At 37.3% G+C, this 16429-nt stretch overlaps 1 protein-coding gene across 2 annotated transcripts in view; it reads right to left on the bottom strand.

Moving 5' to 3' along the window:
- Nucleotides 1-4412: 4412 nt before the first annotated feature.
- Nucleotides 4413-16429, bottom strand: part of PREP (prolyl endopeptidase) — a 292033-nt gene continuing 280016 nt past the window's right edge. The window contains exons 15-16 of one of the 2 annotated variants that reach the window (XM_069077131.1): nt 9982-10104; nt 5028-5165 (exon numbers count right to left, since the gene is read on the bottom strand). In XM_069077131.1, the coding sequence (XP_068933232.1) occupies nt 9984-10104 (121 nt within the window). In that variant the 3' untranslated portion in view covers nt 5028-5165; nt 9982-9983. Of the gene's footprint in view, nt 5166-9981; nt 10105-16429 lie in introns of both variants that reach the window. The other variant, XM_069077132.1, reaches the window with a different exon arrangement.

Raw genomic sequence — 16429 nt, 5'->3', positions numbered from 1 at the left:
CCTGGTCATCATGATTATTAATGCAATGAACCTTCAGGCAGGAGTATCTACCTTGATAAACCTATGTGCACTACTGGATGAATTATTGGCACCTATCTCATTTCCTGCGTTCACTGTGAGCAAAAGTCAGGGTCACCAGAATACTTCCTGCACGGGAAAATGGAAGCCTGAACTTTCATGGCTTCCTAGGGAACCTGAGTTTCAGAAATTGGGACGTTAATTAGCCCTTTACCATAGGGGACTGAATGATGGTGGATGCCTTCTCATAGGAAGTTTTCATATTGGCTTGGAAATAGCAACTTCCTGGTAGTTGTCCTTTTTAATGGGGAGAATAAACTGCCTGATTACTATCCACTAGGCAATGAGGTTCAGAGAATGTAGGACTGACCAAAGATGAATGAATGGAAGTGGTCCAATTCTGTATGAGCATATATGATGATTACTCTTTTCTCAATCAGACAGGATGATATTACAAGGTGCCAATATAGCTTAATTCTTTTAGAGTTGGAAAAGCAGTTTGAATGATGAAAGTATTTGAGGGGAAAAATGAGTTTCCATCATATTTAAAAGAATTCACTGAGTATCTAAGGAACCATTATTCTGGTTAATCTTATCTGAGAGAGAAAAGAGGGGGATATAGGCTGGAAAGGGTCAAAGCTACGTCATCACCCATGTGTTTATTGTATTCGCATGTGTATTGTACTTCTCTATCTTCCTTCATTCCACTAGATTTTCAGAAGGAAATGTGATTTTCAATTGTCTCGGAGTAATTCTCATCATCTTTCTAACACGCTTTGAAGGTAACTACTGTGAAAGCTCAATCATTCCCTCAGCTATGTGATGCTGCACAAATTATTTAGTATATCTGAGCTTGTTTCTCCATTTGCAAAATGGAGAAAATAATGCAGTGTTAATTCACGAGTGTTATAAATTACTATTTATATTTATATTCCTTTGTAAAGTGTAAAAATCAACATATAGTACAGTACGGTGGTGCATGCCGATAACTCTTATTATCAATGAAGTTAAAACTGGTAGATCTCTTGAAGTTGAGAACTGGGAAGCTGGGAGTTTGGGGACAAGGGAAGAGTAAACTGGTTAGAAAAGGAGTTGGTGGTATTGGGCCTTTGAGTGGCCACGATGCTTCCAGTGTGGGCAACTTAGGGAGACCCAGTCTCAAAAACCCTAAACATATAAATGTTAATAATACTTAAGGCTTTATAAGAGCATGTGACACAGTGTCAACATTTGCTGAAAATGACAAGGATACTTTATCGATTGTTGTACCTTTTCAAATGTTTTCACAAAAATAGATTTTCAGAACTAAAGGGGAAGTAGATTCACCTGGAAACAGAAAGGCAGCATGACAAGTGATTGGAAGGGCTTTCTGTGGAGTCAGGAAGCATCTGGGTTCATCTCTCATGTGTGGGACATCCTGCCTATGTAATTAAGGGTAAATTACTTGACCTTTGAGTGCCCTAAGAAAATCTTTAGGCCTATAAGCTGCTGATGATTTTGCACTGGGAATTCCCTTCATGGATTAAATTAGGGCAGGACTAAAACAAAACTGAAGCTAATAAAGGGGATATGACTTCCTGAGGGTCACAGTAATCAGTGCCTAAACCCAAATTAGGACCCAGGGTTCCTTTCATTTAACTATACTCCCCACTTCCTATCAAGCCTATAAAGGATTTCCCAGGAGAAAATTGTACTCTAAGACCTGGTAAGGCTAGAGCCCTTCAAGTTCTTGGCAGAGGCATACAAGACCTTTTTAGAAAAAAAAATATGGAAAGTAAATCCTGTTGATCAGTTTATTCAGTCATGTGCCAGGTAAGGGTGACTATATGTTGTTTTACAATCTGATTTGTAGCCACTAAAGGGAACACATTAAAATCATCAATAAGACACTGTCATTATTATTGAGGTATCAATTATTAAGAGGTATTATTATCTGTCATATTAAGAGGGATCATTATCTGTCCTCATCCTCCACCTTTCACACATGCTCAATGGTACAAGCATCCTGAATGATAAGAATAGTAGCAACAACAGCTGATGATAGCATTTACATATTTTTATTTTGTATATTATGAATAATGAAATATTAAATATATTGATGTTAATTTACATATTTTTATTCTTCTTAAGAATGTTATCCAATACGCTTCCATTTTTATTGGCTACTATCTTCTGAGCGACAAGCAGAGCACTGAATTGATAAATCTTAAAATTTTGGACCCTGGTTCCTTAGACCAGTGGTTCTTTACTTTTTATTGTCACGGTCCCCTTTGTTAATCTGAAGAACTATGGATGCCTAAGAAGGGGAGTCTATGGAAACTGTGGTACAGTAGACAGAGGATTGGACTTGAAATCAGGAAGACATGACTAGATATTGGCCTCTTCAGGTCATGGTGGAGAAATTTATCCACAATAATCTGTGGGAGCCTGCTCCCAGGACTTGGCACACTAAGCCAATTAGATGGGTTGCATTCGTGGTTTGTAGCATAGTGGAAGTCATGTCTTCCATCAGGGAAGAAAAATGATGCATAAATCTGTCAAGTGTTTAATAAGGAAGGACAGAGAAGGAACTGGTTGATTTGTTTCCTACCTCTGATATCAATAGGGTTGCAGAAGAGATAGTAAGTTTCTAGCTTAGCAAATCCCAGAAGAGGGAGCTAGGTGGTGTTGGGTTTAAAGTCAGGAAGATCTGAGTTCAAATCCAACCCGAGACAATATGTGGCCATGGAGAAGTCACAACCTCTGTCTCAGTTTCCCTCTCATGGTTGTTGTGATGAACACAGGAGATATTTGTAAAGGGCATAGCACAGTGCCTGGTACATATTAGCCACTATATTAATATTATTATCATCATTACAGATTGTCAGGAAGGGAAAAGGGGCCCAGGTTTGGCTTGCAACTGTCAGTTGACTAAACCCAAGACTCCTACTGTAGTTTAAGTTAACTGATTTTATTTCAAGTGCCAATAGCGAGTATTTTTTAAAAATTAGTACTTGTGCCCTAAGTAAACCAACTGGGAAAAGCTCATTTTAAAATCAATTAAAACCCCCCTCACCCCCAAAAAGGTGTAGCCATCCTGGAATGCAACAGTTAAAAATGGGGTGGGGGGCAAGTTAAAGATATCACTCAAGCTATACATTCACTACACAATGCAAACGTCACTTTTTTAAAAAGAGAAAAACAAATGGGGATGGTTCCATAATAACTTCCAAATACTTTTCACTTTTAAAAATCAATTTTGCTTTTATTGACATTTTTAATGTAATTACACATTTCTCCTCTTAGCCTTTAGGCTCTCAGGAGAAACACAGGTACAATTCAGATGTCTGTACATAGTCAAATAACTCAGTTGATCAAAAGAGAGAAGGCCTTTTGGCTCAATTGTGCAAATGCATTTTATTGGCTTTTTCCTAGCATGCTGTTTAGGAATGACGCAAATTGGCTGTTGGGTAGTATTGCTATTTCTATGGCCATATGGTAACAACGTCAGCTTCAGAAAAGATGGTTGAGAAACACCTTGCATTGAGAACGGCAATAGTGAAATACAAGTTGATTACATGCCAGCAGTGTTCTGCATAGTCAGGGCTTAAAAACCATGATCCTACAAGTGCATTGAGCAGAAACAAATCAAGCTGCTTCCCTCTACAACGCTCAGCATTAGTCCTTGGTGGAAAATATACCTCTTGAGCTGAGAGTGTGTACAGAGAGGACTGCAGAGGGTTAAAAAGTATGACCCAACCGGACAAGTGAAAGGAATTAGAATAATTAATTGAATTTTGCAGAAGTCTGTTAATGTCCTTGTATGGTATTTTATATATGGGCATACCTTCTTCAGTTTTGATGAAGAGAAAAAAGGAAACATAGTAAGACAATTAAATTAGGTCTAAAAATTGTCCTCCTGATAGAAAAGAAGTTTTTAAAAGAAGTATCTGCTTGGAAAGTTTAAAGAATGTATATTTGGATCCCATGATACAAGAAGCACTGATCATAGCATTTAGAATTGGCAGGGTCTAGTATTTCCAGAAATCTTTTTGGTAAATTAAGGAAAGAAATAAAAGTTTGGATTTTAGGAAGCAGCCATCATTTTCCAGTTTCCATCCATTTTTATAGGTGGCATTTAGATAAGAGAGTTTGTTAGAAGAGGTAGGTACCAATCACTGGAAGAGCAAAATATTGAAAAAAAAAAAGCAGCTTAAATTCAAATGATCACTTGAATCACATTATTTATAAGCTGTTAATCCAAAGACTATAAAATGACTTAGGATGTATTGAAAATCAATTTGTTACAAACTGGGCAAAGCTCATATTCTGAGAGAAAACTAATTTAATCCTGTCTGATTAGAATTTTAGTGTCCCCTCCCACAAGTAATTTGTAAAGAAACAGAAATAAAGTCTCCCATTCTTAAATAACATTTATTATGGTTGTAAAGAAATTTTGGTTTTGTATTATCACAGTTCTTATGTTTACTTACAAGTGACTTAGATAAGATTACGGGAGCAAATAACATTAAGAGGTATTACAGGAAGCTTGAGTACCACTTTAAAACTCCGGAAATCTAAGTATTCACAACAGCATTTGCTGCAATTTAGCTATTTGTCCAAACATGCTTTTTTTTTCTTAAAACATATGTCTGAATATGGCAGAAAAAGCCACTCCCGGGAAATGATAAAAAGAAGCCTAAAAAGGTAAAATTCCCACAGCAGTTTGGGTCACTGGAAGAACGAACTGTGGTTCTTAATGTAGGAACAGTGTTCTCAAATACAAGTACTATGCCCACTGGTTTCTGTGTAAATGGTGGTTAAAAGCCCTTGAGATTTATTTTGGGGATACAATGGGAGCTGAGCATTCTATTTATTCAATCCAATCGATATTTAAGCACCGTGCTATAAATGCAAACATATCAGAGACTTCCTCTATAACTTTAGCAGTGGGTTTTCCTGCTCCATGGCCTGCCTTGGTATCAACATGAATGAGTAGAGGGTTAGTTTGCTTTCTGCTTCGGCCCACAACATACTGTAGGGTTGCAATGAATTTCAGGGAATGGAGGGGTACCACCCGGTCATCATGATCTGCAGTGAGAAGTAACATGGATGGATACTGGACTCCATCCCCTTCAGGTAACCTGATGTTATGTAATGGTGAATACCTGAAAAACAAAAGTAATTTTGTGTGGGTAAGTACTGAGGTTAACAAAGGCGTGCAAGATATGTTTTATTTTTAAAAGTGGTTAATTAATAATGGTGGGGTTACTTTTATCAACTTCCTTGTTTACCTGTCCAGAACACAGAGGAGACGTTGGCCTAACCTAGTCCTTATAAATGGATTGAAAACTATTAAGCTATTGTTAAAGAAACAATTGAGTACAACTTTGTTGTCCAACAGTATTAAGCAGGATGCTGGATACAGAGCTGGAAGAGACCCCACCTGATGAAGAATAGGATGTTAGTGACAGCGATTATTTTAACGATAATAATAGTGAGCATTTATGTAGCACCTTAAGTTTTGGAAATAAACTTTATAAACATGATCTCATCTGATCCTCACAACAGCCCTTGGAGGTGGGTGCTATGTTATCGACATTTCTCATATGAGGAAACAGAAGCTGAAACAGGTTCACTCACCCAGGGTCATAAAGCTACTCAGTGGCAGAGGCTGGATCTGGACTCCGGAATTCCTAAATCCAGGCTCAGCTCTCTCTCCACTCTACCACCTAGCTGCCTTTCTGAAGGTCCAACTTCCTCTTCTATTGGGGAAGTAATCAGGCCCAGAGGGAAAATGACTTGCCCAAGGTCAAGGACCTAATTTCAACATAGAAAAATTATAGAAAAGAGCTTAAAGGATTACTGAAAGAGTGGAATCTGAAATACTTGCTTTTTTTTTTTTCTGTTGTGTGATTTCTTTTGATATTCTTTAGATTTTTTCCCCCTCAATTGCTCAAAATAAAATAGACAGGAAAGGATAAATCATAACTTTTTTGGACCACTGACTTAGTAGGCAAGGGGCATAGTTTTCTCCTGTGTATAAGGATGGACGTGCTGTATGCAGTAGAACACATGTGCGCACTCAAAGTCTAGTACAGCTTCCTACTTTTTGTGACACTTATAGGATAAAGGCCTCCTGCTGTGCCTTGAATAAAACACACAATCTCTTGATTGATCGTGCATTCTCACTGTCTGTCTCCCATTGCTGCTATTACTTTCCTTTTTACTTCTGGCTTCTGGCTTCCTTCGAGTCCCAGTTAATATCCCACCTCTTGGAAGAAGCTTTCCCCAGCCCTCCTTAACGTGTGTCTCTGAAATTATATTCAGTTTATGTCGCCTGTGTCCTCTTTGAATGTAATTATTGTCTCCCCAACTGAACTGTGGGCTCCTTGGCAGCAGGGACTATTATGCTCAGCACTCTGCCCAAAGCCTGGCACTATGCAGGTGCTTAAGAACTTGACAGGAGACCATATATCTTGACCTTACATGTCCTTCTGAATATAAGGGAATTTAGGTTCAGGAACATTTCATGAACAGTTGAAAGAGGGTACTATCAAATTCAATAAATTTTTTTTCTTTTGTAACAATGTCTGATATTTGTTACAAGTTTTATATATGTTGCATACAGTTTTCAAAAGGGCTTTATGTGTTATCTCATTTAATTCTTATAATCACCCTGAGACTAACAAGAATCAGTTGATTTGCTCACAGCCATACAATTAAGTGATAGAGCTGAGACTTTGGCTTATGTCTTCTGACTAAATCAAATGATCTTTTCACCACACTGCTCCCTACAGACCACACCACCAGGTGCCTCAAAACTAGGAATATGAATATCTAAGTGATGGTTTTTTTAATAATCATTTTTAAGAAATAACAGAATTCATTAAAAATTTTATATGCCTAGAATGTCAGCCTACTCTGTTACCTGATTTATATAAACCTTTTGGGTTTTTTTTTTTTGCTTTTTTGGAGGGAGAAAGGCAGGGCAATTGGGGTTAAATGACTTGCCCAGGGTCACACAGCTAGTGTTAAGTGTCTGCAGCCACATTTGAACTCAGGTCCTCCTGACTCCAGGGTCAGTGCTCTATTCACTGCTCCACCTAGCTGCCCCAATAAAATTAACTTTTAATCAACTGGTCTGGCTAATTGTTTTTATTTATCATTTCATTAAATCCATTAGCTGAAAATACCAGATACTCTTTGAGGTTCTAAGTAAAGGAACATGCACACACACAAATAATGGTTTAGAGAATTAAATCTTGGTTTTGTAAATTTTCAGTTCTAAGACTCATAAACTAAAGAAAAAGTGCTCAGATTATTGGTAGAAGGGTTTCTTTTACTAATAAAATCAGACAGTTCCTATCCCTTTATAACTACTGGCTTTAAACAAAATGCTTAAGAGCTTAGGATTTCTCATTAAATATGATTTGGAAATATTTTATTCTAAGAGGGATGTAAACTCTTTTGAAAGTCAATTGTATGGAACTCCCTAGTTAAGGCAGTCTGGATCAGAAGGTTGTAACACAAACCACTGCTAAGGGAACAACAGTATTTAAATTTCAACTCACACAAGCAGCAGGTTGTTCCCATAATTTCTTTTCACAGTCAATCAAGGTAGATTGCCTATGACTGAATCAAAGGAAAGCTGCTGGTATTTAACTACAAAATACAGAGATGATCTTTTGCTGCCAAAGCTCACCTTAAGCTATGTGGATAACTGTTCCCAAAATGTTAGAGAAAAAGTGCTCCAATTAAGCCTGGAGATAAATAACATTTCAAGAGAAGCCTGGTTAGTGGATGAAGACCAGCCAAGCAGTCAGGAAGGCTTGGGTTCCATTGTTATTTCTGGCAGGAGGGCCATAACCAAGTCCCCTCTTGATACCCCAAGCAAAATTTTAAGACTATGTTGAATATAAGCATCTTTAGAGGGAGAAAAATAAAAAAATAAATCAGTGGGAAAGGTACACAGTTGTATCTACTTTTTTATTTCTTTAAACTTTGCTCTGAGTTCATTCTTCCCCAGGACATTTTGATTTCAATTTTTAAATGTTGTTGAACTTGACAAACACTAAAACCATCATCATTTCCATATATAAAGAACAGAAAAAGCTTTTATACGAAATCACAAATATCTATCACACCTTGTTTAAATACACACACATTTAATCTATGTTAGTTTTAAAGTTATCCTCTTTTATCTCCCTCTGAACTTCATCCAGCTCTCTTCTGAGGAAGTAAAAAAAAAATACACCAATGATCATCTTTTCTCCTTTCTGTTTTTTTTTTTTTTATCACTAACCTTAAACGCAAAATCTTTTCGTATAACAAATAACCATAGTCAAGCAAAATGAATGCAGATGTTGGTCAAATCAAAAAACGAGTATCTCATTTTGCATCTCTATGGATCTGTCAAAAAAAGAGTAGCATGCTTCATCATCAATCCTATGGACTCCTGAGTGGCAACGGTGCAGTACTGAACAGAGTTCTTTAGTCTTTAAAGGATGTTTTTTTTTAATAATGTTGTACTGATTATATCACTACAATACTCAGCAAGTGTTCTGAGTTCTACTCGCTTCACTTTGCATCAATTCAAAGAAGTCTTTCCAGGTTTCTCTAAGTCTATCCCTTTTATCATTTCTTATATCAACAACATTCCCTTGTATACCTACACCATAATTTGTTAAGTTATTCCGTAAATGATGGGCACTCTCTCACTTTGCTATGAAAAAATGCTGCTATGAATATTTCTGTACACATGAGCACTTTTTTCCTCTAAACTCTTTGGAATATTTGCCTAGGAGTTATATTGCTAATGCACAACTGAGTGACTTTTTTGTGTTCTGTTCCAAATTACTTTCCAGAATGACTGACTACATTAGTATTTTTTTTTAACTACAGTTCTTTTCTTATACCCTGATTGTAATTTTCCTCCCCCCCACCCCCATCATTGCCAATATTTTGGGTGTGAGGTGGAACCTCTGAATTGTTTTAATTTGCATTTCTCATATTATTAGTGACCTGGAAAATTTTTTATATGGTTGTTGATACCTTGGATTTCTTTCCTTGAATTTATATTCTTTATTCAGAATAACTCTTCTATTCTAGCTTTGTATGGGTTCCATATATATATATATATATATATATATATATATATACACACATCTTAGATATCGACCTTAGTCAGTCACCAAGTATTTATTAAATATTTACTGTGTGCCAGACATAGTGCTAAGTACTAAAGATAAAAAGAAAGGAAAAAAAATAACAACCACCATTGTCCTTGCTCTCAAGGTGTTCACATTCTAAAGGGGAAGAAAGCATGCAAATAAAAATGTAGAGATAAGATATATACAGTATAAATGGAAGGTAAGCTCTGAGAGAAGGGACGGAGCTGGTGGTGAGAAGATCAGGAAAGGCTTTGTGCAGAAGAGATTTGAGCTAAATCTTAAAGAAAGCCAGGAAAGACAGAAGTGGGAAGTGAGGAGAGGAGAGAGAACATTCCAGTCATGGGGAATCTAGCCAGTGCAAATGTATGGAGCTGAGAGATAAAGTATTCTGTTTGTGGAAGATCAAGTAGGTCAGCATAGTTGGACTGCAGAGTGCGTGGGACAAAACTATAAGATGGAGGGAGACAGGCTATAAAGAGCTTTAAATGTCAGAGAGAGGAGTTTATATTTGATTCTGAACAGAAGTTTATTGAGTAGGGGCTAATGTGGTCAGACCCATGCTTTAGGGTCACTTTGGCAGCTGACTGGAGGTCAGATTGGAGTTGGGAAAAGATGAATCAGGAAGACTAATTTAGAAGGCAATTACAATAGTCTAGAAAAAGGAGATAAGAGCTTGTACAAACATGATGTCTATATGAGTGGAGAAAACAAATAGGAGAGATGTTGTGAAGGCAAAAATCACAAATTTAACAACAGGCAGACTATATGAGGTCACAGAGAATGACACAAGTTGTGAGCTTGGGTGACTGACCTTCACACTAATAGGAAAGCTGAGAAGCAGGAGGGTTTGGGAGGAGAGATGATGAGTTCTGTTTTGGATAAGTCAAATTTGAGATACTGATGAAATTTCCACTCTGAGATGTACAAAAGGCAGCTGGTAATAAAGAGAGATTGAAATTAGGGCTGGATCTATGTCTTGGAGTTATCTACATACAGATAACTGAACTCATGGGAGCTGATGATATCACCACACAATATATTTTAGATCTGATATTATAAAACCCATGACAACTTTGGGGGACAGAAAAGTTATTCAGTGTGACCTGGATAAAGATTATGAAACAGAGGTTAAGAAGGGTTGGTCAGAGAGGTAGGAACAACAGGAGAGAATAGTCACAGAAACATAGAGAGGTGAGAACATGTAGGAGAGGATAAATAACAGTGTCAAAAGGTGCAGAGATGTCAGAAAGGATGAGAATTAAGAAAAGGCCATTAGATTTGGTAATCTGAATCACTTTTCTGAAGACAACTTCGGTTGAATGAGTTTTATTGTTCCGTTGTTTCAGTGATGTCCAACTCTTTGCGAAGTCATTTAAGGTTTTCTTTTTTAAAAAAATTTATTCATTTTTAGTTTTTACTATTCATTTCTAAAAGATTTGGAGTTCCAAATTTTCTCCTCCTCTCTCCCCTCACCCCACCCCAACACAGCATGCAATCTGATACAGGCTCTATACTTTTATTCATATTAAACATTTTTACATTATTAGTCATGTTTTAAAGAATAATCAGAACCCATGGGAGAAACCACAAGAAAGAATGAGCAAGGTTCTTCCAGATGAATTTTGCTATTATTTTTCCTAGCTCTGTAAAATATTTTTTGGTAGTTTCATTGGTATGGCACTGACGAAGTAAATTAATTTAGGTAGAGCTGTCATTTTTATTATATCGGCTTGACCTAGCCATGGACAACTGATGTTTTCCCATTTACTTAGATCTGTCTTTGTTAGGGTGAAAAGTGTTTTGTGACTGTGTCCGTGTAGTCCCTGCCAGGCAGACTCCCAAATATTTCATCATGTGTCTACGGCAACTTTAAATGGAACTTCTCTTTCTGTCTCTTGTTGCTGGGCTTTATTAGTAACAAACAGAAATGCTGACGATCTGTGTGGGTTTATTTTATATCCTGCAACTAGCTAAAGTTGTTTATTATTTCGAACATTTTTACTTGATTCTCTAGGGTTCTCTAAGTATACCATATCATTTGCAAAGAGCAATAGCTTTGTTTCTTCTTTGTCTCTTCTAATTCCTTCGATTTCTTTTTCTTTTCTTATTGCTTAAGCTAACATTTCTAGTACAATATTGAATAAAAGTGGTGATAATGGATTGAGATTTTCTTGACAAATATACTGGAGTGGTTTGCCATTTCCTTCTCCAGTTCATTTTACAGATGAGGAAACTAAGGCAAATGGGTTAAGTGACTTGTCCAGGGTCACACAACCAGTAAATGTCTGAGGCTGGATTTGAACTCAGGAAAGTGAGTCTTCCTGACACCAGGTCTGGCACTCTATCCACTGCCCCTACCTAGCTGCCCTTTGACAATGAGATCAGAAGCCAGAAAGGAGAAGGTTTTAGAAAGCAAGTGAGAAGGGAGGAAGGAAGTTGAAGCAACAAGTATACGTGATTTCTCAAGGAGTTTGGCCACAAGGTGGGGGAAAGATAAAGGATGATAGCTATCAGGAATGGTTAGGTCAAGTGAAGGGTTTTTTTTCTTTTTAAAGGATGGAGAAGCTATAGGTATTTACATACAGCAAGACATGAGCCAGTAGATACAGAAAGATTGAAATTGGGGGTAGTGGTGGTGATGGCAGGAGTAATCTGCTGGAGAAGATGGGAAATGATCGGATCAAAGGTCTGCCTTATCAAGGGGATGGGTCACCTCTTCATGGGAGAGCAGGATGAAGATGTGAGAGAAGATAAGGAAAGCAGAAGAGGGCCCTCAGTACATGGCTTCAAAACTGTCAGTGAAGTATAAAGAAAAATCCTCAAATGGGTGGATGTGGAGAGGGAATTTTGTGGGAGGTTTGAGGAAGGAATGAAAAGGTTTGGAATAGCGAATATGGTGAGTGGATTATTGAGTGGATTTGTGAAGTGCTGCAGTGAAAGCCCCAGTTGAAAATACATAACATAAATCTGTAGTGGACCCCATCAATTCAGTTTTATAACTTTGTCCAGCTCTCTTCAGTACTATGAGAATAGGAAGAAAGGAGGCAGATGGTGGGAGTTATCCAAGGTTGGAGTTTGTCAGGGTGAGATGACAGTAGGGCAAGAGATTTATGTAGAGGACAGTAGAGAGTTAAACTGATTCACCAAGTTACTAAGATAGTGAAGACAAAAGATTAGTCAATGTGGGGGCGATGGTCTGGGAAAAAATTAAGGGATGAACAGATTTAAGGTGACAAAGAGAATAAAGAACAGTTTGAGATTATATGAGGAAGGATAGAACAATACAGATTATGATCAGATCAAGGAATTTTGGAGCTCATGAACACAGAAGCAGAACATTTGTGGGTGGTGGAAAGATGAGGGGCATGGCTCCACCTTTGCATGATGCTGGTGGAGTAGAAAAGTAAGTCATAGTGACTGAGTAGACTAAAGGACTGGGAAACTATGATAATTAAGACAACATCAATATGGATGATGAAGTTCCTTAGTGTGAGGCTAGGAGTTACAGTGGAAAGATAGAAATCAGAACTTATTGAGTTGAACACTGAGATATACAAAAGGCAGTTGGTCATACAAGACAGGAGAGAAAGAAGGAGGAAGGCAGAGGTCAACCAATAATGGCCAGCAGGATCAGGATTGGGTGATAAATGCAAATAATGTGAATCTTAAAGGAAGAAAGGTTTCTGAACAATGGCATTACATGAAAAGTCTGGAAGTGATGATAAGGTAGCAAGAAATATTTCAACTTCCCCACCCTGATCAGTGAGTTCAGGGAATGAGTGAAGTACACCCAGTAACAGAAAGGGTAGTAAGGGATGCAGGGTTTTCAAGAAGGAGCCATGTCTCATTGAGTACTAGAAGATAGAAAAAGAAAGAAAAGGATCTGAGATGAAAGCAAATCTGATAATTATGGACCACGCATTCCAGAGAGCACAGTGGAAGGGATAGTTAGATATGGAATGGGACACTGTGGGAGGAGAAAGAATGAAGGAAATGGGAGTTAGGGAGAGGGCAGTTGGGGATGGGGAATAGGGTTTTTATATTAGCAACTGAGGATCCAGAATCACTGAGAAACTTGCTGCAAAGATTTAATTAAGGATTCTTCCTTTATCCAAGTTTGCAAAAAGTGATCTCCTTCCATTCTCCTCTAATTTGTTTATGCCATTACCTTTTATATCTCAGTCCTATATCTATCTGGAGTTTATTATGGTATAAGGCTGCAAGATTATTGTTATAAACCTATTTCCTATAACCTAATTTATTACAGAACCCCTACCAGTTTTTCCAGAAGTTTTTGCCAAATACTGAATCCTTACTGGAATAGCTGGCATCTTTGGGACTGATTAATAAACACTATCCTCCTATTCTGTATACAATACTTGGTTATTCTGTATACAATAAATGGTTATCTAATTCACTTTGCTATTGTTTAACCAGTACCAAATAGTTTTGATGATTAATGCATTGTTAGTACAGTTTGGAATCTGGTACTGGTATGTCCTTTTCCTTCCCACATTTCACCCCTCACCCTACCCATCTTTGCTTCTAGATTCTAGAGAAAAAAAGGTTCAAGAATCTCAAAAGGAAAATGGAAGAGGTGGACACAGCAAGAAAGGGGACCTAGCAATACCAGATCTTGACAGGGTAGAGCACTGGGTTGACTCTAATAAGATGAAATTCAGCAAGGATAAATTTACCTTTATGTACAGTAATAGATTTTGGTGCAAAAAAACCAAAACAACTTTATAAATACAAGATAGTGAAGGGAAAATCAGGTTATTCTGAAAAAATACCTGAGGGTTTTAATAAACTAAAAATGCAGTATGAGGAAGCAGTGGGAATTGGCAGTCAAAAAACTGAATGTGGTCTGGGGCTGCTTTAAGGAACCTCATGGAACCACAAGAGTGTTATATTCAGTTCTGCTGGCCACATTTTAAGAATGATAACCATGAGCTAAAAAGAGTCCACAGACAGACAATCAGGATAATGAGGGGTTTTCAGTTTATGTTATATATTATAACTCAGGTCTTCCAGAATTCAAATCCATGCTCAGACACTTACTAGCTATGTGACCCTAAACAAGTAATATAATCTTTATTTGCCTCACTTTCCTCAACTGTAAAAGGGAGATAATAACAGCATCTACCTCAAAGAGGAGTTGTAAGGATCAAATGAGATAATATGAATAAAGTGCCTAGCCTATTTTATACAAATGCTGACTTCCTTCTTCTTTCCTTCCCCTTATATGAGGACTGAAGCTGCTAAGGATGTTAGCCTAGAGAAGAGAAGACTCAGTGGGGACAAGATACTTGTCTGCAAGTATCTGAAGGTCTGAAAAGCTGTCACGTGGTGACACTAGATTTGTTTTGCTTGGCTCCACAGGGCCAAAGCAGGAGCAGTGGGTGGAAGTTGCAAAGGAGCAAATTTAGGCTTGATGTCAGGAAAAACTTCCAGTTGTTCAAAAGTGGAATGGGTTGCCCTGAGAGGTGGTTGATGCCCCCTTGTCTGAGGTCTTTAAACAGAGGCTGAAGGACTACTTTTGTCCACTATGTTATTGGGAAGATTCCGTTTGTGTATGGATGAGACTACCTGGCTGATGGGATATTTTCAATTTTCAAATTCTGTGTGATACTCTTTCCCTTATTTGGCTTCAGTTTAGCCTAATTAGGTAATCTAGCCTAGAATGGACTTGCCTCCTGGGCAATAGGAGAAACTAAATAGCCTCTCGAATGCAAAAACTTAAAAGCTAAGAAAAAAAAAAAAGCAATGCTGATAAACATGAGGTGAAAGGAGCCAAAGGTAATATAGCTGAGAGAGACAGTCAACTTCTGGACTGATCTCACAGAACTCTGAGAAGCTGACATGGCTTCTGCTTCTTACAATTTCTTTCCCTTTTAGGAGGTTCTAATCTAAGGATTAAACATTTCTATTGTTGTTATTAGTAAATTTGTGATATGTACTTAACAAATATACCCAAGTTCAAAAATTTAAGAGCTTTTAAATCTTTCTCTCTTCCTCCCTCCATGGCCCATGTAAGCTAAAAACTGAACATGCAAAATACTTTTCCTATTACCTGTATCTAGAAAACTAGGCTACCTGTAGCTATAAAAGTAAATGTGTGCAAATGGAAAAAAAAAAAGGCACTGAATAATTTTCTGCTGGAGAACAGAAGTTCTATTAGGCAAATATGGATTCGTTAATAAAACATTTTTTAGTTGATGAAAATAGCATGTTTTTGTAAGTCAGTCACATTAGAGGAATGTCTATTGTATACTAAGCATGCCAATAGGACACACAGTACAAAACAAATGATTTAAAAAGGAGGCTTGTTTCTGTTATTCCTTTGTTGGAAGGGTTAAATAATCCTATCTGCTTAATGTGAATCTATTGTTTACTGAGAAAGCTAAGGCACAGAAAGTAAATGCTATTTGTTCTGGCTACACACCTACTAAATGATGCTGAGAGTAGAATTTAGAGCATTTATTTATATTTAGATATTTCCTAGGTAGATCATGCTTTTTCTCAAACTGTTTATGCTTCAGGTGACTGAACATAAGAGTAATGAGCAGGCAAACACCTTAGCTTGGATGGTTTCCACAGAATGCTTGCCAGTTTCTCATTTTGCATATGGATGAAACTAAGAAGGGAGAACTAGATAAATTTTTAATCTCTCTAATAATGCAAAACATTGAAGAAAAATTACCTTTTAATACATATGTAGAAAGTCTTGGGAAGGAATAAAATAACTTTACTATATTCCTTACCTACTCCCTCCTCCTGTATTTCCTTAGCCCTCAAAATTCAGGAAGAAATTTAAGATTTTCCCCCTCCACATAATTTCCTTTTTTTGTAAGCTCCCACTGTCAAATGTAGCACCCCTGAGTCTCTGAAAATGTCATGAAAACAAATTACTTCAAATTCAAGGCAGAATTACAGTTGACTATAAATTCCCTGTTTTCTGTCTGGTTGGTTGGTTTTGGTTTTTGTATCCCCAACACCTAGCACAGGGTCTTGTAAATGGAGGGCCACTAGACACATAGGAAATGCTTAATAAATGTTTATCGATTGATTTGTGTGTATTGGAAGATGATTAATACAAGGACTTTTTGCAAACAGTGATGCTTTTTCTTTATGTTTTTGCCTCATTTTCTCCTCCAATGTACCACCTTTCCCTATAATAGTAAGCCTGCCCTTCTAACAAAGAAAAACAGGAAAAACAATCAACATAGCTACCATGTCTGACATATTATTACCATTTT

Source organism: Petaurus breviceps, unplaced genomic scaffold (genome assembly GCF_028583685.1).
Source record: "Petaurus breviceps papuanus isolate PSGF00001 unplaced genomic scaffold, PetGlider_PUasm1.0 90977, whole genome shotgun sequence".
Classification (NCBI taxonomy): domain Eukaryota; kingdom Metazoa; phylum Chordata; class Mammalia; order Diprotodontia; family Petauridae; genus Petaurus; species Petaurus breviceps.
This window is presented reverse-complemented; position numbering and strand designations above follow the sequence as displayed.